Source organism: Macaca thibetana, chromosome 7, assembly GCF_024542745.1.
Source record: "Macaca thibetana thibetana isolate TM-01 chromosome 7, ASM2454274v1, whole genome shotgun sequence".
NCBI lineage: Eukaryota > Metazoa > Chordata > Mammalia > Primates > Cercopithecidae > Macaca > Macaca thibetana.
Genome location: NC_065584.1, coordinates 121,031,293 through 121,058,374, shown reverse-complemented (window position 1 = coordinate 121,058,374; position 27,082 = coordinate 121,031,293). Strand labels below are relative to the sequence as shown.

The 27,082-nt window shown below is 37.6% G+C and overlaps 1 protein-coding gene across 11 annotated transcripts in view; it reads right to left on the bottom strand.

Moving 5' to 3' along the window:
- The window catches only part of CDIN1 (CDAN1 interacting nuclease 1), a 241,425-nt gene that overhangs the window by 163,573 nt on the left and 50,770 nt on the right, over positions 1-27,082 (bottom strand). For 4 of the 11 annotated variants that reach the window (XM_050797563.1, XM_050797564.1, XM_050797566.1 and 1 more), the window contains exons 2-5: positions 12,929-12,974; positions 11,977-12,041; positions 10,461-10,520; positions 2,963-3,023 (exon numbers count right to left, since the gene is read on the bottom strand). In XM_050797563.1, coding sequence (XP_050653520.1) covers positions 2,963-3,023; positions 10,461-10,520; positions 11,977-12,041; positions 12,929-12,974 — 232 coding nt within the window. Of the gene's footprint in view, positions 1-2,962; positions 3,024-3,201; positions 9,149-10,460; positions 10,521-11,976; positions 12,042-12,928; positions 12,975-27,082 lie in introns of those variants that run through there. The other 7 variants (XM_050797565.1, XM_050797573.1, XM_050797568.1 and 4 more) reach the window with 5 other exon arrangements.

Here is a 27,082-nt window from a genome sequence, read left to right as displayed (position 1 = left end):
AAAAAATGTATCTACTCTTTTGTAAAGATATTGTCTTCTTTTGGGTTCTCAGATCTTTTATTAACCATTTACTTAATTTCACCAAAAAATAGGAATACATATTTTTAAGAACAATAATGCTTCCCTAAAACAAATCTTTTTATCTTAGGGAGAAGACAGCAAATGTTCTCATATATTATCACCATGAATTTTTCTTGACAGGTTTTCAAGTCCCGTATTCATACCAAAATTTTATTTTGATTTAGTAACTAGACAAAAAGGCTGGCTTCATTTGTATGAACAGTTTTTTCAAATATGTATGTACTTGGATGCCCTTAAATTCCCCAAGTAGAAAGAAATGCTTTCCACGAAGCTGCTTACTCCTAGTAACCCACATCAGAGCTGACACATGAAAAATGGTGAAATTACTGAAGGTAGTCCAGCCTGAATAAGGACTACCTTATTAGTTCAGGTACTTGCATCTCCCTAATTTTCATATTAATCATGTGTCCATCTTTCTCTGAAATAGGGCCATCATGCTTCATGTCAGAATTTAGCATGTAAGTAAAATGCACAGTGCTTCAAATCTCACTTGAAAATATTTGTGTGGAGAGAACAGAATGACAGATCTTATTATCACTAACAACGTGTGAATTCCTAAAATGTTCAATTTTCAACTTGAAACTGCAGAAGTAGTATTAAGACATTTATAAAATCAGTGATGACCACATACAGCCCTTAGCCCCCCCAAAAGATAACAAAAATACAATGCTCTTGTCTAAGAGAGTTGCTGCACCCTGTAATGTACCAATGTTATATATTTCTCATCAATTGTTATAGTTTCCGTTGATTAAATAAATATTGACTCATAAAGTATTACCATCACACCAATTGTCACCAGAAGCAAGTGTATGCTATTTAAGCATTAACTATCATGAAAAAATGGCAGCTTGGTTGTTTAGAAGCTATAATATGGTACCAGTCATTCCCAAATTTCCCTAATGCATTATCAATTTCATAGAAAAGTGCTATTCTTTCTGTACTAGTCTGTAGCTAAAAAGGAGGAAAAGCCTTTAAACAACTACTTTTTCCCTTGGCTAAATACTGCTATATATTCATGGTAAATAAAAGGTTTATTGATGTAGGAGAAAACGTGTTGGTAGGTTAAATTTTTCCATATTACTAGAAGATTAAAACAGAGGTCAGCTAAATATTTAATGGATATAGAACTATCCATTAAAAATTCAAATGAATATAAATTGCTATGATATAAAACTTATATCATCAACATCATCATCTATATAGATGGGTACCATATTTGCATCACATTCTTTCTAGATGCTGTGTCTGGAATGCTGCTAGCTTATTCTTCTTTTTCATAAAAGACAATCACTAAATTCCTAGTTAAAGCTCACATACCTCAAGTTACTAATAGCATCAACTTGTAACGAACAAGTCTAGAGACATTTAAAAACCAGCCTGCTGGCCGGGCGCGGTGGCTCACACCTGTAATCCCAGCATTTTGGGAGGCCAAAGCAGGTGGATCACAAGGTCAGGAGATCGAGACCATCCTGGCCAACATGGTGAAACCCCGTCTCTACTAAAAATATAAAAATTAGCTGGGCATGGTGGCACGTCCCTATAGTCCCAGCTACTTGGGAGGCTGAGGCAGGAGAATCGCTTGAACCCGGGAGGCGGAGGTTGCAGTGAGCTAAGATCATTCCACTGCACTCCAGCCTGGCAATAGAGCAAGACTCCATCTCAAAAAAAGAAAAAAAAAACAGAAAAAAAGAAAAAACTAAGAAAAAGAAAAGAAAAGAAAAAATTCCTGCTCTAGACATGGAAAAAAAAAAAAGAATAAAATACTTGTTTTTCTAGGAGGCCCACAGATATCCATTCTATATGTTAACTATCCTATCTGATTGTGTAGACATTGCCTAGACTATTAAAACCATCTAGTAACTGATAGGTAATTGCTCATTTGTTGACTGCAGCAGTGTATAGCAGCAGACAGAAGCTGTGAGGGAAGCCATCCTTCCTTGCTAATATAACATGTAGAACTTGCTGCTACTGCAACACTTAATGCTCACAGTACCGAGTCATCTTTAATGCAAACACACATTTTCTGCCTTGCTTCTATGTTTTCCATTATAATGCAACACAAAAACAGTGTACATTTCATTCCATCCCTAAGAGGTTTGCATAAGCAGTTCCAAGTCAGACTAAATATTGTATTGCTCTTACTACAGTGGATAAATATTTTAAAGTTTAGGAATTAAATATTTTATTTTTTCGGCATGCTCTCTGCAACTATTACGAACTTTTCACAGCTTCTTCATTCATGGGAAATCTGTAGGGTTTCCTTTTTTAAATGTAAGGCTGTTATTTGTTTCCCCAAACAGAAGACGATCAGAGTTAACGAATAAGTTCAATAAATCACTTCTTACTTGGTGTTATTAAGAACACTATGCTTCTTCACATAAAGAAAGAGACTTTTCTACAAGGCATGTATCCTTTATTATAATAAAAGTTTGCTAACAAAAAAATGAATCAAGTACATCTTTAAGTATACAATTTCTCTCTTCATTTTTATAACAGTTACCAGATTTTTTTCTTTTTTCTTTTTTTTGGCATCTATCTCTTTACTTGACACAGGTATTTCTCACACTAAATTAAGACAACCTATCCTGAGAAAAGCATGTCCTGAGCTGTTTGGTTGAAATTTTCCACAAAATAAGAAACCAAGAGGCTGTTTATACATTTGCCTTAAAAGAAGTAGACTAATTATGCCAACTGATTTATTAATATGTGAAGTTCTCTGTCCAATTATTAAAAGTACAAAGAGATCAGGGAGTAATTTAAACGTCTAATGCACCTCAAATCCTTTTTTCTCCAAAGGTAATTATAATTGCAAGCAAAGTTACTCTAGATAGGCCCCTTAGGTTTCATGCAAGTTTAAATAAAATCATAACAATAACATTACCTCATTGGCCAGGTCCAGGAGCACTGGGGCAGCTCCATTTTTCACCACTCCATTCAGGTACCTAGACAAGGCAAAACCAAGTGGTAATGCAGTGACAAGAAAACAGCCAGCATAGACTTGTCAGCATCCCCTGTGTGTATACATGTTTCTCCTGGGCAGATGCCACGCTCAACTCTAGTTTAAGTAAGCTACGTTCATAGGAAAGCATTGAAGGGAAAAACATAACACAAACAACTCACCTCAAAACCACTGGCAACTAAGAAGCTGAAGGTGGGGGCAGGAGGTGTGAATACTTGGGTCTCTCTTGTTTTCTTTCACCTCCTAACATATAAAATGAACAAGAGGAACTATCCATATCACTCTGTCTTGTCTCTACCACAGACAACCATTGCATGGAAAGGAAAGAAGTTGACTTATATAGTTTGAGAAAAGTATTCATGCACCCATCTCGCCTTTTCCTTTACCTCTGTTTCACAGGGCTGCTTGACACCTTACTAAGAAAACAATGGAGTAGACATGTCCTCAGTGGGTCAGCACACCTGTGACAGGCAATACAAGCCATCACCTTATCTGCCCTGGATTTCTGTTAAGAACCTCCAGTTCCCATTATCCTCTCACTCCACTGGAAAAAAACACAGAACTCCCCAAAATCCCAAAACAAAACAAAACCCCAGACATGGAAGCTGGGGTGACTTTTTCTTTTTCTTTTTTGCAAAAATTTGAATGTGTCATTCCCCTCCTTATAACACTTCAAGGTCCCACATTAAATCTCAAGATTAATTTATAACCATTTAACAGCTCTTATAAGGTTCTTCATAATCTGGTTTCTACCTACTCTCTACTCTGCCAGCCTCATCTCTAGTCACTGTCTCCCACTCCCATCCCTCACCTGGATAACTCATGATTCAATTCAGATGTCACCTTCTTCGATCCACTACCATAGAAGAGTAAGTTAAGTGCTCCTCATATGCAATCGAGGAATATCCTGTACATCTTTCCATCATGTAACGTAGCATATTGTATTTGCCTATTACTTGGCTACCTCAAACCCATCCCCCACTGTAATGTTGAAAGCCTCATGAAGGTTGGAGAATTGTAGTTTTTTCAATTTATTATGCCTACCAAGTACTTTGTTTATAGTAGGTGATTATACACTAAAAAATCACCTTATATTTTTCCTTTAATAAATGAAAAATTAAATAACTTTTAAAAACCGTATTGGAAAAGAAAGCAGAATTAGGTATGGAAATTTTCCCTACAGTATATTATTTGAGTGAATAAGTTCTGGGTATTTGTCTGAGAGTAATAAAGTCAAGAGGTGAGGTCTTCCATATAACTCCCAGAAGCAGGTACTAAATTACATTATTTCATGAGTATATTTATAAAGTTGTGTAATTTTCCTGTAAGCCAAGTGGGGTAACAGCAAATTATTTAAGGTGGGGAGAACCTCTAGATCATTATAACTTCAAAGCAATTTTCCACATATTGGGGCCACCCTTGAATGTATTACTTGGAAAACTAATTGGAAAATATGCACATTCAGAAGCAAGAAGAAAAAATAAATAAATAAAACAAGGCAAATGTGCTTTAGAGAAAGGTCCCTGGGAAATAGGTCCATGAAGAACCTCACATCGGCTGGACGCAGTGGCTCACACCAGTAATCCCAGCACTTTGGAAGGCCGAGGCGGAGGGATCACGAGGTCAGGAGATCGAGACCTTCCTGGCTAACACGGTGAAATCCCGTCTCTACTAAAAAAATACAAAAAACTAGCCGGGCGAGGTGGCGGCGCCTGTAGTCCCAGCTACTCGGGAGGCTGAGGCAGGAGAATGGCGTAAACCTGGGAGGCGGAGCTTGCAGTGAGCTGAGATCCGGCCACTGCGCTCCAGCCTGGGCGGCAGAGCGAGACTCCGTCTCAAAAACAAAAACAAAAACAAAACAAAAAAAAGAACCTCACATCAATTTTCACAAACAAGTCCACTGCACTGACACCACCCAAGTATCAGCCAAGTCAGACCAGCTGATTGTGTGCCTGTAACCACCAACAGTGCGTATTTACTATGGTTTCTGATTCTGGGTCAGCATCTTTAAGCCTGTACTGATACTGGGATATCTTTACAGCTTTCTACTTCAGTTTCAGTTACCCGACAAGTATTTTGGAGGGCTATGTGTCAGGTCTTATTCCAGGTTCTGAAGAAGCAACGGGGGGGAAAAGAACCATTCATGGTCCCATCATCACTGAGATTGTATTACAGTGGTGACACAAACAATAAAAAGACAGGGAGATAAATATACAGTATAATGGTATACGCTAGAATAAAAATGTAAACTTAGACGGGTTGCTCAGGAAGCCCCCCTCTGAGGGAGTGACACTCGAGTAGAAACCAGCATGAAAAGAAAGAGCATGCTATAGCGAGAGCTGACTGCAAACAGTGAAAGAGAGTAGTAGCTAGATGCCAGACTACCTCTTATACCAGAGATCTGTTGCTTTAAGTCAAAGTGACATAGCTTCATGTAAAAGTTGCATCAGTCATTATCTTGCTAATGACCAGTGAAGCACGTCTATCAAGTTTAAAGAAACAGAAGGTGATTAAACAATAATTACAATCCTCTGTATCTATATATTCTATATAATATTAAAAGCATGATCATACTTAATACTGTGGAAATTCCTAATTATGAGGTTGGTAAGGCTTCCCAGTTGGTCATATAAAGAAACCAAACCCCAGGGCACTGATCAAACCCATCTGGGCTCTCTTACCTAGTAAACAATAAAGCTATGGAACCCTGAAATAGAACCCCGATCCCCCAAGGCCTAGTGAGGTGCCGCATACATTGAACATAGTGGATCTGCTCCAAATGTATTTGTTTTCCAATCTGCTTTCCAACTATATCCTATAATATTTCATAAGTGCTAGGAATGAAAAATTAAGTTTAATTTTGGCCTAGTGAGGTGCCGCATACGTTGAACATGGGGGATCTACTCTAAATGTATTTGTTTTCCAATCTGTTTCCCAACTATATCCTATAACACCTCATAAGTGGTAGGAAAAAAAATTAAGTTTAATTTCAGGTTATATTTGTCTTTTCTGGAAACTTTAATTACTCCCCACATCAAAGTGACAGATCAGGCTTTATTTAAGTTTTCAGATATGTAATCAAAGGGACATACTAATTACTGAAAATATTCCATAAAGACATAATTAGAAAATCCTAATGGTACCTTTCTCTGCATCCTCATCATAATCTTGTGCAAACTTACAGCACTGCACTTTTCACACTGGTATAAGGGTTTGCTTCTGTCTCCAGCTATCCTGAACGCTCTTTGGGGTAGGGCTACACAAATGAATGTTGAACCTTCATCCAATCCTGGCAAACATCCCAATTGCAATTGGGATATAAGGATGTCATTCTCAACACTACATTAAGGTGACCTGGGCTCCATTCCTAATGCCCAGGAGAATTCATGTGTCTCTGCATTCTTGCTAGCATTGAGTTGATCCAATTAAGAATTCAAAGACTGTATTTTTTTTTGAGACGAAGTGGTGCTCTGTCACCCAGGCTGGAGTGCAGTGGTGCAATCTTGGCTCACTGCAACCTTCGCCTCCTGGGTTCAAGCGATTCTGCTGCCTCAGCCTCCCAAGGAACTGAGATTACAGGTACGTGCCACTACCCCTGGCTAGTTTTTGTGCTTTTAGTAGAGATGGAGTTTTGCCATGTTGGCTAAGCTGGTCTTGAACTCCTGACCTCAGGTTATCCGCCTGACTCTGCCTCCCATCAAAATCTGTATTTTACATGATTTCATCATGATTAACGGAAACCTCATAATATCTAGATAGTAGAAAATGTTTTCTGGCTGGGCACGGTGGCTCACACCTGTAATCCCAGCACTTTGGGAGGCCAAGGCAGGTGGATCACTTGAGGCCAGGAGTTTGAGACCTCCCTGCACAGCATGGTGAAACCTTGTCTCTGCTAAAAGCACAAAAATTAGCCTGGCATAGTGGCGCGTGCCTGTAGTCCCAACTACTAAGAAGGCTGAGGCACAAGAATCACTGGAACCCAGGAGGTGGAGGTTGCAGTGAGCCAAGATTGTACCACTGCACTGCAGCCTGAGTGACGGAGAAAGGCTCTGTCTCAAAAAAAATAAATAAATAAACAAATAAATAAAAGTTTTCTCAAGCTTTTGAATTATTGAAGAAATTTCCTCAGTTCTCCATGTTGTATATAAATAGACACAGCTCGAGAGTTTACTTTGAAAAATCTCTATTCTTTCACACTGTACTAATGCCATCTTATTTCTAAACAGGAAACATTCTTGGTGAAATTTGTTTGGGTTCGCCTAAATTGGTGCACATGCGCATAAGTGCACATGCACACAGTTGGTCAGATCTGCAAGTCTCCATCAATAGCAAAGTTTAGAAATATTGTCTCCATTTCCTCCCTTCTCCCAGCACACTGGTGGAGGAGCCAGCTTTAGCAGCATTATAAGATCAGATCTACAGAACTTTATTCAGATGTTCACATGTAAAAAAGGTTGGCTTAAATATGATATTGGTAATATATATGTGATAAAAATCGTTTCTGAAAATCTAGACCACTTTTTTGTTCAATTAGCACCATCTACTTTACGCTAATTATGCCCCATTTACAATGCTAAAACTCAACAATACAAATGTAAGACACGGTACCTGCCTTCAACTGTTCTTTTTGGTGGGAAAAGAGCTGTGTACATAAGTATGTAAAACGCAGCAAGAGAAGTGCTAACAGGTATGTCTATACAGAGTGCTGTGGGAGTTCTAAGAATTAATCGATTTGGGGTGTCCGGGGCCACTTGTTTATGTAGTAGTCTAGAAATAAACTTCTCATCTTTACTAGTTTGGAGGGAAGCAGAAGGTGTTTCAAGCTGAGAGAAAACACTTAGTGACAGAGTTGTGGATCTTCTTAGGCCAGAGCATGGAGAACTTTGCCTTGTATTTGAAATGAGTACACATTAGTTTCATCTTAGATAGAAATGAGTCTTTCACACTCAAAAAACATCATAAAATGGGCCTTCTCTGAGGACCTTTTAAGGATGATTTCACCCATAGGATGTATATTTATTAGTCCTCCTGTAGCAAAGCTAGATGATGACATATACCTTCTGTATAAAGTCGTTTTAACTGGCAAACAGGCATCACGAATGGAGCCCAGGTCACCTTAATACGGTATTAAGGATGACATCCTTATATCCCAATTGCAATTCAGATCTTTGCCAGAGTTGGATGAAGGTTCAATGTTCATTTGTTTTTGTGTAGCCCTACCCCAAAGAGTTTTCAGGCTAGCTGGAGACAGAAGCAAACCATTACACCAGTGTGAAAAGTGCAATGCTGTAAGTTTGCACAAGATACTATGAGGATGCACATAAAGGTACCATTAGGATTTTCTGATTATGTCTTTATGGAATATTTTCTGTAATTAGTATGTCCCTTTGATTGCATATCTGAAAATTTAAATAAAGGTTGATCTGTCACTTTGATGTGGGGGATAATTAAAGTTTCCAGAAAAGACAAATACAACCTAAAATTAAACTTTTTTTTTCCCTAGCACTTATGAAGTGTTATAGGATATAGTTGGGAAAGAGACTGGAAAACAAATATATTTAGAGCAGAGCCACCCTGTTCAACATATGCAACCAGTATAACATTTCTAGACTGTAGTTTGGTAATATGTAATACTTTTGAAAAATGTTCACATTGTTTGCACCAATAATTACATATATAGAAATATTAAGAAACTAATCCAAAATGCAGACTCATGCATCAAGACGTTTATCACAGTATTATTTACAATAATAGAACATTGGAGGCCAGGTGCAGTGGCTCATGCCTATAATCCCAGCACTTTGGGAGGCTGAGGCGGGTGGATCACGAGGTCAGGAGATTGAGACCATCCTGGCTAGCATGGTGAAACGCTGTCTCTATTAAAAATACAAAAAATTAGCCAGGCATGGTGGCGGGCACCTGTAGTCCCAGCTGCTCGGAGGCTGAGGCAGGAGAGTGGCGTGAACCTGGGAGGTGGAGCTTGCAGTGAGCCGAGATCATGCCACTGCACTGCATCCTGGGCAACAGAGCAAGACTCCGTCTCAAAAAAAAATAGAACATTGGAAACATATGTTCAAAAAGGAATAATTCAGTAAATTATGATACTTTCATATGATGAAATAAGGCAATCAAAAGATATTTATAAAAAGCTTTTTACAAAATAGTATTATATCATATACATTTTTCCAGGTATAAAACTCAGGATTCACAATTGCTTATAAAATATGACCTCATCAATATAAAAATGGGCTGACAAAAGACTAAAATGAAAAATGCCAGTAGAGATCTCTGAGTGGCACAATTATGGCCAATCATTCATTCCTTTTTAATGCTATCACAAATTAAGTATTGTGAAATTAAATACTTAATTTTCACAATAGCTAAGTATAACTTTATAAAAGAAAACAATTAAATACAATTGCCATTAACATTTTCAAATTGGTTAAATATATTTTGATATAACAAATACAATTTGGCTTTATTCTAATCTGCTGGAAAACAAACAAAAACCTTTTAAAGCCAATTTACCTTTAGCATAGACAGGAACATTTGACCTGCACATTTCAAACAAAAGGCTACTGAGGTCAATCCATCTGAAAGGTAACAATATGGCCTGTCCCCAAGCACAAAGTGCAGGGCAGAAAGTCAGACAGCAGGTTGGTAAAGCCAGAAAGTGGTCAGACTGCTTTTTTTTGAGACTGTCCATTAAGGTCTAACTTCATGCTTTTGTTTCAAATGCTGTAACTCTTCGAAATAATTGAGACGGTCATATTTAAATAAATTTAAAGAAATCTATTTATGTATTCTCACTGTCACCCACTCAACTGTTCATCACTGGGTATATTTAAAGGTGCTTATTTCTGGGCCAGGCATGGTGGCTCAGGCGTGTAATCCCAGCACTTTGGGAGGCTGAGGTGGGAGATCACTTGAGGCCAGAAGTTCAAGACCAGCTTGGGCAAGGTAGCAAGACCCTGTCTCTATAAAAAAAAAATTTTTTTTTTAATTAGCTGGCCATGGTGGTGTGCACCTGTAGTCCCAGCTACTCAGGAGACTGAGGCAGTAGGATTGCCTGAGGCCAGGAGTTTGAGGCTGCAGTGAGTTACGATCGTGCCACTGCACCTCAGACTGAGTGACAGAGAAAGACACTCTCAAAAAAAAAAAAAAAAAAAAAAAAAAAAAAAAATATATATATATATATATATATATATATATATATATATATGAGATATGTATTTGTTTCTGGCCTATACTACCCAGATAATCCAACAAAAGTATGTTCATACTTCAATAATCAGATGTACTTTTTAATGAAACTTAGATTTTAAATAGCAGCACCTAGTGATCCTAGAAATCATGTATTAATAACTAAAACAACGTTCTTACAATGAGGCAAATGAGTGTCAGAGGGCAGTCCCATTACCTGTTAGCGGATCTCCGAATTTCCAGGAAGGCACACTTTCCTTTCAAATGCTCTATTTTCCTTTGTAGACATTACAAGGCTTTAAAATTCGGACATAAAATCATACTTTTATATGACAGCCTAGGACTATAATGTTTACAAACAAGAATGTATTTTTTGGCATGTAAATAACCTTCAGTGCTTCCTTGAAGAGTCTGGATGCCAACACAGTTGCAGGCTTCACAGCACTTCATGGGCCATTTTTAATTTCATATGTATAATTTAGGTTATGACTTTAATTTGAATGACTTCAATTTCACCAAGAAGGTTATTACTTTTGAATAAATCATCAAACTTTACAAAGTCTTGTTTAGAGAGGATCTCTCCTAGACACAAAAGTGTGTGTGTGTGTGTGTGTAATGAGTGCATGTTATCTTTCTTTGACAGGTATTACTACTCAAAACAAAGCATATCTTTTACCACATATTGCAGTGAATACTTTTTTTTAAAAAATCCAACTTCTGTGACTTTCCTGTTCAACATCCCTTTCTTGATTCTAAATAAAATGACTACCGAAACATGACACCAATATTTTATCCACATATTTATTTCATTCATAAAATTTTTATGCATAAAAATCATTCATCTAAAATCAGTGGCGTCATTCTCACCACAGAAAGGTTCATCTGTCAATCTTAAGTATAATAATTTAAGAGCAGATTTCAAACAGTTTTCATTTCCAACGTGCCCTTGGAAGATTTAAGAAACCAACTAACAATTTCTAATGCAAACCATTACCATTTAGTGTTATAAATTATTCAGTCATATTACAATGACAATACAAATTTTAGAATAAAAAAATCAGAGCTATTTTAAAGATTGTTTGTTTCAGAACAAGAAGTTGAAATCTATTTATAATAAATTAGGCTGAAATTAAAGTATCTCCTAGATACCATGCTGTCAATACCCAAGGTTGTCTTTTAAAAATACAAAATCCCCTTTAAAATGTGACAGTTATACACTATAATATATCTCCATGTGCCTTTACTTGATATATCTTTTTCCATTTCTAAAATGGATATCCTAATACCTATGATGCAAAATACAACGACATCCAAATTCAATCTTCTTTTTTCAACTTGCTAATGTAAGAAATGAAAATTGCTTTGAGAACTTTCAAATACATGTAGATATATGTATACACGAGCATATGCATTTAGACAAGATATGCACTTATAATAAGTTTCAAGTAGCCAACTGAGATTTCATAATATTGTAACTACATCTCACATAGTATGTGCGTACGCGCACGCACACACACACACATATAAGTCAAGACAGTCTTACCATACTCTTTAGATCTACAAAACAAAGCATTTGAAAACTCATTCAAAAACATACTAAAAGTTTTGAATAAAAGACTTAAAACAGAATGTCTTGGGATATGATATAGAATATTAATAACCTAACTTATTCATAATTATTATTACAATTAATAGGTACTATGATACCCTCTAGTGGGGCAGGAAGGTCATACCTCTGGTAATAACTTTCAATTGCTTCCGAAGTATGATGCTTGGCATGTGTTCTTTTAATGTGTTTCTGAAAAAATAAAAAATAAAAATCTTTGTTATGTCACAGATGAGGTTCAAAACAAGAATGACGTAATTTCTTGAGCCCAATGACTAGCACATAGGGAACGCTGAATACCTGGGGAATTTTGGTGATGGCAGGACTTCTTTTCCTTCTACTCTACGAACCTATGCATTTTAATCTCCATTGCTTGGCTGGGATGTCTTCAGACTGTACCACAAGGTACAGTGTATATGTAAAAGCCAACAGGGTCATAGTAATTGAATCTAAATAAGTTTGCTTAGGGCTACAGAGGGCAAAGAAAAACTTGTTCCCTCTTTCAACCTTTGTATTAATTTTCCCTCGATTCAATTCCATCTAAGTCCTCTGCACTCTAGTTTTACAATCCAATTGCCATTTTAAACCAGGAAGAACATTGCTTAAAAACAACTTATTTGAAAACTACAAAAAGTAATTCCATAGAGACTTGCCACTTGACTGACACCTGTCATCTCATGATAAATGACTCCATTTTCTGCCTCTCTTGCCTTCTGCCACTCCAGCAATGGTCATTTATCATCATCTCTGTCAGCAATGGAAAGCGGCACTGACAGTGCAAGTCAGCAAACATTTAGCACATGGAACCACGCAACACAGGGAAATTATTATTGTCAGAATAATAATGGTTTAGCATAATTTATTACAGGTCCACCAAATAAGCAAAGGCTAGATGTTATTAGACAGATGGATGGGTAGGCTTGGCAGGCCTCCACCGAGACGCAGGCGGTACTTGATGTGGAAAGGAGAACATCCTCCAACCCAATCAGAGAGCTGGCAGTTCAATTACAAAGAAATAAAGGGACATTCATCATTCAATTAGGCACCTGTCAACCCTCACAAAGGAGAAAACTTCTAACCTGGTACTCCTGGGAGAAGATGCTCAGCAGAGTGGCCTGCGATTGACTGGAACAAATAAAAGAAGGACAAAGTTAATTACTGGAGTGCACGGCAAAGAAACAAAAGAGAAAGGAGCTTCAAAGGTAGGCCTGCTGCCCTGTAATCTAACAGAACATGAAAACAAGTGTGGAAAAGTTGTTCCAGATGAACACCTCAAACAAAGGCTTCCTGCTGCGGGGTCAAGGAGAGAGAAAAGAGGAAAGGGGAAAATATGGATGGTCTCAAAGCAACTATCACATTATTTGGATGTTTTAAACTTTAGGATGATTGTAAATCATATTTGTAGAATGCAATGGTGTTAAAAGGGACCACAAAAAAGCGAGGCTTATCTCCGTTAATAAGTGACACAGCTCAATCTCATAAACAGTAGAGAACATGCACTTCATTCATTGACAACGTTCTGAAATTAATTTTGTTAGCAGACAGGTATTCTCCTCTACAGCTATCCCAGTTTCAGGGGGAAAACTTTGGTCTCTACTAGAAGTAGCACAGTGACCACTGGAACATTTCCACTGACAGTGGCGTGCTATGAAAATAGAAGCTTTCACAGCAAGAAGCAGAGGCCCTTGGAGTGAATTGTTCCTAAAGACTGCCCTAAGCCTTATTCATCTAAGACAACACACAGTGTCAAACACCTGGCAATGAAACAACCTGAAAAACGTTCTTCCCAAGTGGGAATCTTCCTTTTGCAATTGTTAACATTTAGAAATGGAATGGAATTTTTCTTTCTCTCAAAAGCAATCAATATCCCACTGCTACTCTTTTCGACTGTCCTTTATAGACACATCTAACTTATCGTATCTTGAGAACAATTATTTCTATTTTCCTACTAAATGCTATCTGAATAGATTACATTTTAGATAATTCGACTTTTATAGTATGCCAAAGGACTGTGAATAAATTTTTTCTATTTATAAATGAAAAAACCTCTTTAGCTCATCACAGGTAATTTAGGGAATGTGAAATAAAGTGGCACCATATTTGTTTACTCATTGTCTAGATGTCGTCATCTTCTGGATAACATTACAGATTTGGCTTCCGACACTTTCCACCCTTACCAAATTACAAGAGGAGGTTAAAAAAAAATACCCTAAATGTTCACCAAGGAAACTGATATATTATTAAAAGAATATTTCAAAAACTCCAAAGTACAGAGAAATGATTAAATACAATCATCAATTCATTACACTCTGGTTTTTTCAATTTCCCTTTAAAACTGAAAAGCACCTTTGAAAGAGGCAATTTTATATAAAATCTTCCTATTTTGCCTGGTTTGACCGAGCTTAACACCCAAATCACATACCCTAGTAGGGTTGCTGACAATAATCTTCTGGGGTGGGGGTGGGGGAGGAAAACTGAGGCCCAAATCTTTGTAAACCACTTAATAAATTAATGTTAGATATTTACGTGCCATAAATAGACCCCCTCCTCATTGTACAGCAAAATGCATTTATGTTATTAACCATTTAATGGTACACGAAATGTCATTCTTTATGCTTCAAAAAAGATGATAGAAATAAATGTATTTGGAATGAGAAAGTCAGGGACAAATGACTAATGAAAAGAAAACTAAACGGTAAATAAAACGTAACTGTAGATGCCCAGAATGGGAAGAGGCAGCTGGAAAAGTAAGTTCAAGAATAAATACTTTAAAACGAGAAGCTGGTCAGGAGTTGAGAGTACTGTATAAGTCAAGGATAGGACAATGTCTTCAGCTAGAAAAATGTCTTCAAACTGCTTAGAATTCAGTTCAGCTAAAACCATGGACAGAGCCTGCGAAGCAACTCAGTTTTTCTATGGCCGAGAGGGTTAGAGAGATTTTTGCCAGCTTACACTGGAGGTAAAAACGGGCTAGAACTATTAATAAAAAGAGAAAACGACTTACGTGTACGTAGTAACGACAGAAAGAGAGACACGGGTCCAAAATGTTTTGGTTTTGTTTAAGTAATTCAAAGCTGTAGAGAATAAAGTGAACTTTGCTAGGTAGTCTGCCAGCCAACCATGTGTTTCTGTATGTGCTAACCTTGTAGAAGAGTGTTCTGACCACATGTCACACCACAAGGAGCAGGAAAGTAGTTTTAGTACAACCAAGACATTGACTTCAGTGTGTATTACTTGTACTTTCTTCCAATGTGTTGATGCTGAGAAGGGACAATGGAGGGAAAGACTGGGCATGTGGGGAGAACAGAGTCTCATGATCTCAAGGCTATCTCTCACCACCTCTACCCTGCCCACAGTGTACCCTCCCACTGTGTTTGATCTGTTTGGCCAAGGGGAACAGAAGTTATAGAATAAATTCAATTTTCACTAGGTTCACAAGAAATGTGGTTTCCAGCTAAAGAGGAGAGGAGAAAAAGATTCTGTGCAACTGAAAGGTCTACCTTGAACATCGCAGTCCATCATTCAACAGTACCACTGTGCATCTACAATGTCCCAAGGTAACATGTATGGGGAAATATGCCATCAGAATCAAAAAACTAAATAAGGTGGACAGGAATTGATTTAGAAGAAACTTTCAAGTACACACACAAAAGTACACACACAAAAAAGGCAAAAATTAGAACACTGTCAAGTACTCACATTTTTTAAATACAGAATGAAGTAAATCATACCCTGAATCCTTACACTTTATATCGCTTAGCATATATGGGGTTTTAAATTTACAGAATCAAAAATGCAGTCATTTAATTTGTATCAAATACCCAGGATGTAGTATTAAAACCCCATCTAGACAGTTTTGCTTGTATTTTTCCCATGCTATCTCCCAGATTTAGCTCCACACCCTGCAGCTGTCTGGGTAAAGGAGAGCATGGGAGTGGACCCAAGGAATGGCTAGGTAAAACCCTGTCCAAGTCTGGAAGAGCAACAGCCACGCTGCAGCAATGTGGAAACAGGTCTGAAGGAAAAACTAGCACTGTGAGGATGGCCGACAGAAGATGGAAAGAGCTTGGGTCCTTGAGGACACTGTGGAACTGCTCAAGAGACCATGGAATTGAACTGACCAGCCTCCATTCTTACTCTGTGTAATTATACGTGGCTATTTTTTTTTAAATCTCCAAACCAAAGAAATAAAACTCTTCCCAGGCTTCTGTGTTCTCCAGTAAGGTGGAGGCGTGATGACGGGCTCTGAGACAAGGTGCTCCAAAATGGTGCCACAGGTACAAGATGGAACACTTGAGACGGGTTGTCCATTTCCATAATTTCTAGTTCTCCCCTTAGCTGATGGCAATAATTGGCTTCCCTAAAATTGTTCCTCTGTCTGTCACTGACTCACTAAATTGACATGCCTAGAGATCATAAACTGGTGTGTGATTTTCCCATATAGAGTTGAAACATTAATGGGGTACTATTTGTTCTCATGTTATATTGCATTCAACATTCTTCAAATTCCTGATATAAAAACAGGCAACACACTAGTTCCTCATGTGATATTTAACTCAATGTGCTCCCAAGTCCACCCAGCTAAGATACTCGGTAACATGAAAGAGCCTCAGAGAGTTGGGAGAGTGTAGCTTAGATTAAGAGGAGAGCTGAGCACAGACTTAGTTGCAGTGCAACATTCATACAAAGGTGAGGTCCTTATGTCTCCAGATGGAGGCCTAAAAGCATGCAGAACCTTAAGAGAAAGCATCACGCATTTTATGTTCCTCCTCTTCTTGAGTATGCAACCTCTGAAAAAGTCCATAAGGAAGTAAATACTTTTACCTTAAAGCTCTTTTTCTATAGAATCTAGGAAGCTTAAATGTGTACACTCTACTGGGCTCAACACTCTCTGAGAAAAATAAATATTATTTCTGGAGCTCGAGAAGAAGCAAACCAATTAAAGAGAGATAAAGCAGGATACTTCTACAAAGCATTATAGTTGGATATACTTGGACATCTCACAATTGCTAGGCACAACCTCTCTAAATCTGTGAAGAATACAATGGAACACCGGTTGTCTGTAGTTCATGATTCAGAGTGCTAGTCAAGGCATATTTTCTATAAAAGCAATGCAGCTACAATCTCTTGGCTGCTCCCCAACCCCCCTGCCCACACATATACCACACACAAATTTGAAATGTAGAGCCATTTCTCCCTTTAAAATTAAAATAGAATTCAACAATACTACCACAAACTTTGATATAATACTACCACAAACTTTATTTTTTAGGAACACAATACAAGATGGAAATCTGGAGGGAGATTACTGATAATCTGGGAAATTACTGAGGGGGGAAAAGGGAAAAATCTGTAAACTAAGTTCAAGACATAAAGAAAAATGTATCCATCCTATCTCCCACCCTATGTCTTCTCTTCCTAATTTCCAACTTCATATCAAGGATGCAAACATTTTGAGCCTAACCACAGCAAATATCCCCATAAATGATTGGGTAGAGGGCCAACATTAAGCTTAGTTAGTAATCAATTATTTTTAAAAGTTCTTAAAAACTATAGGTCAAATATATAGTTGAACATCAGTATCTGTTGGGAGGGATTGGTTTCTGGACCCTCATGGATATCAAAATCTATGGATGTTCAAGTCACTTACAAAAAAATGGCACAGTATTTGCATATAACCCATGCACATTCTCCTGTATAATTTAAATCATCTCTTGATTACTGATAATACCTAATACAATGTAAATGCTGTGTAAATAGTTGTGAATACTGTATTGTGTTTTTTTGAGGGGGGTGTTTTTTTTTTTTTTAGACAGAGTCTTGCTTTGTCACCCAGGCTGGAGTACAGTGGCGCAGTCTTGGCTCACTGCAACCTCCACCTCCTGGTTCAAGCTATTCTCCTGTCTCAGCCTCCGGAGTAGCTGCCACTACGCCCAGCTAATTTTTGTATTTTTAGTAGAGATGGGGTTTCACCATGTTGGCCAGGCTGGTCTCCAATTCCTGACCTCAGGTGATCCGCCCACCTTGGCCTCCCGAGGTGCTGGGATTACAGGCGTGAGTCACCATGCTGCGCTTGGTTTTTTATTTGTATTATTTTTTGTTGTAGTGTTATTTTTATTGTTTTATTTTTTCCCCAAATATTTTCAATCCGTTGTTGCCTGAATATGCTAATGTGGAACCCATGGATACAGAGGGTGAGCTGTATATATATGAAAAAAGTGGTTACTGCCCCAGGCTTTCAACTACTTTTGCTGGCAAACTGAAGATATATCCAAATGGCTCTATGACTACCTTTGCACTTAATTTTATCCCCACAACAATCTTCTGAGGTAGGTACTACTATCCTCCTTATTTTAAAGATGGGGAAATAATGGAAGAGAAGTTAAGTAAAATACACAGTTAAACAGCTAGAAGAGCAGTAGACCTGGGAATCAAAATTTACATCCGATTCCAGAGCCCAAAGTCTTAATCCCAATGCTAATCTGCCTTCTTAATAGTTCCCAGAAATGGGTTCTGCAAATCATGTATGCTAATATCCCTGCTTAAGCATTTATGTGATGTTACATTATACTCCAAACAACCCTGAAATGTGGGGCATGTTGCTTTTTTGCTAGAAAATTGAAGTCACAGGAGGTCAAGTGTTTTGACCAAATTCCATGGCTTTAGACATTATTTCCTTTTTAAGAAATCAAATTGCAGTTTTTCTTTAACTTCATAAAAAATGTTGTTCTTTTATGTTTTTAAAGTTAAAGGAACTACTGACTGCAGGAAACAGTCCAGGATTAAAAGACTGTGTGGTAATTTCCATTATTCTCCCTGCAGCGAAGGTATATTTTAACCACCACTATTGCCTGAAGAGTCTCTATCTGATTGCGTATGTCTTTTGCTCAAATGTTATTCACTTCATATTAAATATAAAGCAGCTTTAAATCTTTCCCTGAACCAGGCAGGCAAATATAAATAATATAATCATCTTCTCTATAGAGGATGCAGGGGCCCTCTGTAAGTGTTAATTTTATAAAACAATATTCAATGAAGAGTTTCCTAGTTATCAAATGGTGCATCTTCTGTGTAAAATTCAGTTGTCCACTCTTAGAATTCATTCTGGACTATAATTTTCCTGTGTTTTTGCTCTATGTCTGATGTGTATGAATCTGTTTGTGTGTATCATCTATATACACACACATATACGTTTAAAAATTCTGTGTTAAACATACTTTTTTGTAACATGCTTTCATTAATAAGATACTAACATTTATCCATGTCATCATATATATTCCTTAAAAATTATTTTTATTGGAAATAAAACATAAAAACACACATGGAACAAATGCACAGCCCAACGAATTAATATTTTTTTTAAAAAAATACAACCACTTAAGTTAACAGTCACTGCCAGCACCCCAAAAGATAACGCATCCAATCACTACCCTCCTTCCCTCTCACAAATGAGCCACTTCTGATCTTCCCTTGTTTTTCTTGATAGTTTTACCACCCAAGAATGTACCCTTAGGTTCTACAGGTTAGTTTTGCCTGTCTGTAAACTTCGTATTAAGTGTATTACACACCATGCACTCTGCATCAAGCTTCTTTCGCTCACCAACATGTCTGTGAGAGTTAGCCATGTTAATGTAAGTGTAGTTAATTCATTTTCATCACTTATAGTATATTCTATCAAATGAGTATCAGCCAAATTTGTCTATTCTATTGTTGAATATTACTACTGTGGACTCACTCCTGGGTGAGACTTTTGGTGTACATTCACATGCATTTCTGATGCATATAAATGTAGGAGTAGAATTCTGGGCCATCTGATATGCACCCCTCCACTTCAGCAGACACTGTCAAACAATTTTTCAAGTGTTTGTAACAACTTTAAACTCCCACCAACACTACAGAAGAGTTCCCATTGCTGTACATCCTCATCACACTTTTTCTCAATCCACGGCTTGTCTTTTCGTTTTCTTTGTGGTGCCTTTTAAAGTACACAAGTTTTTTATGTTGATTAAGTCCAATTTATTCTTTTATTTTGTTTTAGTACTTTTTGTGTCTTGTCTAGGAAATTTTTGCCTACCCACATTCATGCAGATATTTTCATACATTTTTCTAGAAGATTAATAGTTTTGGCTTTTACATTTAGGTCTATAATCTACCTTCAATTAATTGTGTGTGTTAAGGCGGGGATCACAGTTTGTTTTTATTATTTCCATACAAATATAAAATTGATCATACACGTTGGTGCCTCTAAGGAAGCCAAATATCTGAGAATCTTATTTTGGGACTTTCTAATCTGTTCCACTGATTTGTATGTTTATCTTTACATAGATACCACACCATTTTGATGACTGTAGCTAAACCAGGTACATTCGATGAAAGTACTGATATATTCAAGTTTAAGTCTATCATCTCACTAAATGCTATCGTCTTATCCACTATATGTACCGTTTCTCTCCATTCTTGTGTACTTTTCAATTGATTCAATGTTTATTTACTACTTTTCCTCTTGCAACTTAAAAGTTACATGCTCTTTTACTATTCTTTTAATAATCAATCTAGAAAACCATGTTGCCCCCTCAACTTATCAAAATCTATTATTGATGGGTGACTTATTGCTTCCTGGAAAATATAAAAACATTACAACACTAATGAAAGGTCCCCTTCCTGGAATGTAGGATATTACTGAAATTGTTTTAAGTCTGTATATTTCTTATCTCAAAAGACACTGCTACTATTTCATATATCTCTGCTTACTCAGATTTACCCACAGATGTACCATCTCATTGTTCTTCATTCCTTCCTTTCCACTCTTTCATCTCCATTATGTTCTTTTGTTGTTGTTGTTTTGTTTGTTTTTGTTTTTTCTTTTTGTTTTTGTCTGAGACAGAGTCTTGTTCTGTCACCCAGGCTGGAGCACAGTGGCGCAATCTCAGCTCACTGCAAGCTCCACCTCCCGGATTCATGCCATTCTTGTGTCTCAGCCTCCCGAGTAGCTGGGACTACAGGCACCCGCCACCACTCCCGGCTAACTTTTTGTATTTTTAGTAGAGATGGGGTTTCACCATGTTAACCAGGATGGTCTCGATCTCCTGACCTCGTGATCCGCATGCCTCGGCCTCTCAAAGTGCTGGGATTACAGGTGTGAGACACCACGCCCGGCCCATTACATTCTTTTAATAACTCCACCAGTGCAGATTTGTTGATGATGTCAGGTAACAGTCAAATGTGGCTCTTTGTAATCACAATCTGTCTTATTCCTCTACCTGGCTTTAATATTTTCTTTTTAAGAATTTCAACTATAAAATCCTGCTTATAATTTGTTGGACTTCAATATGTGGCTGCGTACCTTTCATCATTTTGGGAATATGCTCGATCATAATTTCGTCAACATTGCTTTTGCATTCAAGCTCCTCCCCTGAGACTCCCAATGAATCTGTCAGCCTTCTCTACTGTATCCTCTATTTCTTAGTTTCTCTTCATACGTTCCACCCTTTTGTTATTGTATGCCACATTCTGGTATTTTCCTGTGACCCACCTTCCAGTGCACTAATCCTCTCTTCAGTAATGTCTAACTTACTGTTAAATTGACCCACTGAGTTAAATCCATCCAATATTGGTTACTGTATTTTTCAGTTCTAAATTTTCTATTTGATTCTTCTTCATATAAGTTCCCTGCAGAATGTTTCAATTTCTTTTATAACTCCCCAAAGTTTAATTCCAGTAATTCTGTTTGGTAGTTCCAATAACTGGATCTCCTTTGAGTCTAGTACTGTAGCCTTCACTGGCTCTCACTCATGTTGTCATGTGTCCTTATGCGACTGAGTATCTCTCATTATGTGTCATACTAGAGTCATTCTTTGGTACACACAGGGGATTGATTCTAGGACTCCCAAGGATACTCCAAATCTGTGTATACTCAAGTCCCAAAGTCAGCCCTGCAGGACTCACTTATACAAAAAGTTGGTCCTCTATATATGCGGTTTTACATCTTGTAAATACCGTATTTTCAATCTAAGTTTAGTTGAAAAAAAATCCACATATAAGTGGACCCACGCAGTTCAAACCCATGTTGTTCAAAGGTCAATTGCATTTGAAAAACTATCTCATAAAAAAATTAAAGGCTGAAATGACGTTTTCTCCAGAGAGAATTCTGATTTGATACTGGGAGTACCAGGAATCTAGGATCACCTTAGTCAATTTCAGGTATTAATTTTTGGTGCCAAACAGACAAATGTGAAACTGTCACGGGGAGATCTTTCCATTTCAGTTCATAGTTACTCCTAGGGTATAGTCTGTTAGAGGCTCCCCACCCCCAAAGCTTGGGATATTTATAAGAGCTCTCACTTTTGGCAGGCCTTCATCTCTAAACTTTGTCCTCTAGCCCTATAGAGCCGTCAAAAGTTCTGCTCAAGGCTTGACTAGACTGCATCTAATCAAATAGTAATTAAATTAGAATTCAAAATTAAAAACACAGTCCTCCAAAAAAATGTCATAAATTAAAAAATGCATTCCTATGTTACAGATAAACGAGGAAGTCATGATGGAGAAAACAAAAATGCATAAAATTGAGCAATGATGGTATGTATCAAAATTTGTGAGAACTTTGTATCATTAACCGGACTTTAGGAAAAAAGGGGAAAGGAACTGGTTTTACTGTAGGAGGTCTTAGCAAATTACGTATCCTACCAAACAAAAGAAAATAGGAAAAGAAATAAGAGCATCAAGAAGGAATAAAACAAACAAACCCTCATTTGCAGATGAGATGGCTTTCTACATAAAACGAGCAAGAAGATCTACAAACAAGGTATAAAACTAGTATCTCAGAAAAGTAACTGGAGACAAGATTAATATAAAAAATAAGAATTCTTATAAATCAGTACTATCCAATGAGAGAATGGAATAGAAAAATATCTATCATTCACAATCAAAAGCCATAAAGTATTTAGAAATGTGTTTTTAAAAATATATACAACTTTTTTTTTTTCTTTGAGACGGAGTCTTGCTGTGTCTCCAGGATGGGGTGCAGTGGTGCGATCAAGACTCACTGCAACCTCCGACTCCCTGGTTTAAGCGATTCTCCTGCCTCAGCCTCCCGAGTAGCTGGGATTTCAGGCATGCACCACCACACCAGACTAATTTTTTGTATTTTTAGTGGAGATGGGGTTTCACCATGTTGGCCAAGATGGTCTCAATCTCCTGACCTTGTAATCCGCCTGCCTCGGCCTCCCAAAGTGCTGGGATTAGAGGCGTGAGCCACCATACCCAGCCAAAGCTTTTGAAGAAAGTTATAAAACATTACTGAAGAGCATAAAAGAGTTTCTGACTAAACACAGAATTGTGACATTTTTATAAAGAAAGTATCATGGGTGGACTGGGCATGGTGGCTCACACCTGTAATCCCAGCACTTTGGGAGGCTGAGGCAAGCAGATCACTTGAGGCCTGGAGTTCGAGACCAGCCTGGGTAACACAGTGGTCTCTGCAAAAAATAGAAAAAATAAGCTGGGCATGATGGCGCATGCCTGTAGTCCCAGCTACTCGGGAGACGGAGGCGGCAGAATTGCTTGATCCCGGGAGACAGAGGTTGCAGTTAGCTAAGATCCCACCACTGCAATCCAGTCTGGGTGACAAAGTGAGACTCTGTCTCAAAAAAAAAGTATCATGGGTGGAACGATAGTATAAATAAAATTGTCAGTTCTCCACATATTAATCTATAATTTTAATAAAAATGCTACTAAATTCACAAGAGAGTCTTAGGGTAGAACATAATAAATTTATGTTAAAATTCAAGAAGAATACATAAGAATAGCTAACAAATTCTGAAAAGTAGTAACAAGCAGGGAACTTACACTACCAGGTATCAGCATAGATAAATGTCAAAAAATGTAGTGTTTACCCAAAAAAGTACATTATAGAATTACATTCACATTTAACACCATTTATATAAAGTATCAAACAGCAAAATATAATGCCCTTTTTTTGTGAATATATATATGGATGTGGTAAAAGAAATATATGAGACTGATAAGCACTAAACTCAAGATAATAGTTACCTCAGGTAACAGAGAAGAGGAAAGAAATCAAGGAGAAGTACTTTCAACCATACCTACAATATTTTATTAAAAAACTAAAAATCAGAAGTGGAAAGAGAATGTAGAACAGTATTAGAATAGCATTTCTGTAAAAGTAAAAAGCACCTGAAGCAAATATAAACAGATGTATATTCAAAGGGTTCATTTATCATTCTCTGTTCTTTTATATTTGTGCTATATTTCATTAAAAAAATTAATTAGGGAGGCAAAAAGAAAAGAAGGACAAAATTGAGGAGTTGGATAAATTGATCTTTAAGATTCTTTTCTGCTCTAAGTCCCACCCTTTTCTAAATGTTCTGATTTAATGAGAGTCTTAAGTACCTACACTTCTTTTATTTCTAATTAAATTTAGGTATTAACTTTTTAGAACAAGTCATAACATAAATCAGGTAAAGAATAAGAGGCCTGTGTGACACTTAATTTCACTTGCAAGACCAGGTTTCTGGCCATTTTTCTCTGAAATAATCACAATAACTTCAACACATTATATAAATAATAGATTTGTAAGAAATATTTATCAGTCATCTTTTTAAATGCGGTCTCTTCAGTCTTCTCTTTTGCCCTATATGCTGCAGAGAGGAGAGAACCCTCTCCTTCCCCTCTGGAAATTCAATAATTACAGTCTGTAAAATAAACTGACAATCGATTAGCAGAAGAAAAGGTGTACACACTTATAACATGTATATGTATGGGAGATCCCACAAAGTGTGGGATGCAGAGAAAGGCCAGATGGTTGAACTATGGGAGGGCAAGAGGAGGAACTGTACTATAAACAAAGATCGTCTTATTGTGCAGATCAAGTCTCTCAGGTGGTAGCCCTCAGAAGAACAGGTGTAAAGTCTGTCTGGGTGTGGTATCCTGGGCATGGAGACCTGTTGGTGTCCTGGGCATGGAGACCTGTCAGTCTCCTCTTCTGTGACATGAGTAATCTTCTCTGGTTAGTGTAGATTTCAGGGAAGGTATTCCTGACAATCACATTCCTTCTGGAGGAACATCCCTTAGTCAGATGAGAGAACTTCAGAGAAAGCTCCTCTCTGTGCTTCAGAGGGGTGGGAGACTAGGGAGCGGAATGTCCAAGAGACTGCAGTTTTGAGGCTGCAAAGATCTAGAGAAATTGGAACCCTCATATATTTCTGGTGGGATTACAAAATGGTGTAGCCACTTTGGAAAACAGTTTGTTTCTCAATATATTAAATACAAAGTCATGGTTAGGCATGCTGGCTCACACCTGTAATCACAACATTCTGGGAGGCCGAGGCAGGAGAATCACTTGAGCTGAGGAGTTCGAGACCAGTCTAGGCAATATAGTTAGACTCCATCTCTACAAAAAGTTCCTTTAAAAGCTAGCTGGGCGTGGTGGTGCGTGCCTGTAGTCCCAGCTACTTGGGATGCTGAGGTGGGGAGATCACTTGAGTCCAAGAGTTCAGGGCTGCAGTGAGCTAGAACTGTGCCACTGCACTCCAGCCTGGGCAACAGAGCAAGACCCTGTCTCAAATAATATGTATAATAAATATACATAAATAGATAAATAAAAAAACACAGTTGTCATATGACCCAGTAATTCTTCTCATAGGTATATACCCAAGAGAACTAAAAACATGTTTCCAAACAAAAGTCTATACACAAATGTTCATAGCAACATTATACATAATAGCCAAAAAGTAGAAACAACCCAAATGTCCATCAGCTGATGAATGGATAAATAAAATGTGATATACCCATTCAATGGACTATTATCCAGCAATAAGAAGAAATGAAGTACTGATATATGCATGACTCAGATAAATCTGTAAAATATATGAATGGAAACATCCAGTCACAAAGGCCACATCTTGTATGATTCTATTTGTATGAAATGTCTAGAATAGGAAAATCAATAGAAGTAGAAAGCAGATTAGTAGTTGTCAGGGACAAGGAGGGGGAAGCATCGGGAGTGACTGATAATTAATACAGGATTTCTTTTGGAGGTGATGAAAATATTCTGACATTAGGCAGTGGTGATGGTTGTACAGCTTCGTGAATATACTAAAAACCACTGAATTATATATTCTTAAGGAGTGAAATTTATGGTACACAAATATCTCCATAAAGCCGTTCTCAAAAAATAGAAGATCAAAATTATGAACTTCTTTTCCTCTATGACTTCCATTTTTTCCATTATAAATACAAAATTTTAAGTGTGACCTCACAACATTAAAAGTGATTATTTTTCCAGGGTATGTGTCATTTTGCCTGATATAGGACCATTGTTCAGTCCTTCGAAATGCTAGTTTTCTTTTGCAAATTTCTGGTAGGCATCTGCTATAGTTTGGTTTGCTTGACCTCCTCTAAATCTCATGCTGAAGGTTGGTTCCCAGTGTTGAAGGTGGGGCCTAATGGGAGATGTATGAGTCATGGAGGCAGATCTCTCATAAGTGGCTGGGTGAGTCCTCATATTACTGAGTTCTCGCTCTGTTCGTTCTCTAAAGAGCTGGTTGTTAAAAAGAGCCTGGCACCTCCCTTCTTTCCTCTCTCTCCCCTCCACCTCCTCCTCTCTCACCAAATGGTCTCTCCACATATCAGCTCCCCTTTGCCTTCTGCCATGAGTAGAGCGTCCTGAAACCCTCACCAGAAGTAGAAGCCAGCACCCTGCTTCTTGTATAGCTTGTAGAACTGTGAACCAAGTAAAACTTTTTTATTTATAACATACCCAGCTTTCGGTATTCCTTTCTCGCAGCAAAAACGGACTAAGACAACATAAGTCTGTTTTATCAGAGACTAGAACTGCAACCCCTGCTTTTTTTTGTTCTCCATTTGCTTGGTACATCTTCCTCCATCCCTTTATTTTGAGCCTGTGTGTGTCTCTGCATGTGACATGGGTCCCCTGAATACAGCAAACTGATGGGTCTTGACTCTTTATCCAATTTGCCAGTCTGTGTCTTTTAATCGGACCATTTAGTCCATTTACATTTAAGGTTAATATTGTTATGTGTGAAGTTGATCCTGTCATAGTGATATTAGCTGGTTATTTTGCTCGTTAGTTGATGCAGTTTCTTCCTAGCATCCATGGTCTTTACATTTTGGCAATGGCTGGTACTGGTTGTTCCTTTCCATATTTAGTGCTTTCTTCAGGATCTCTTGTAGGGCAGGCCTGGTGGTGACAAAAT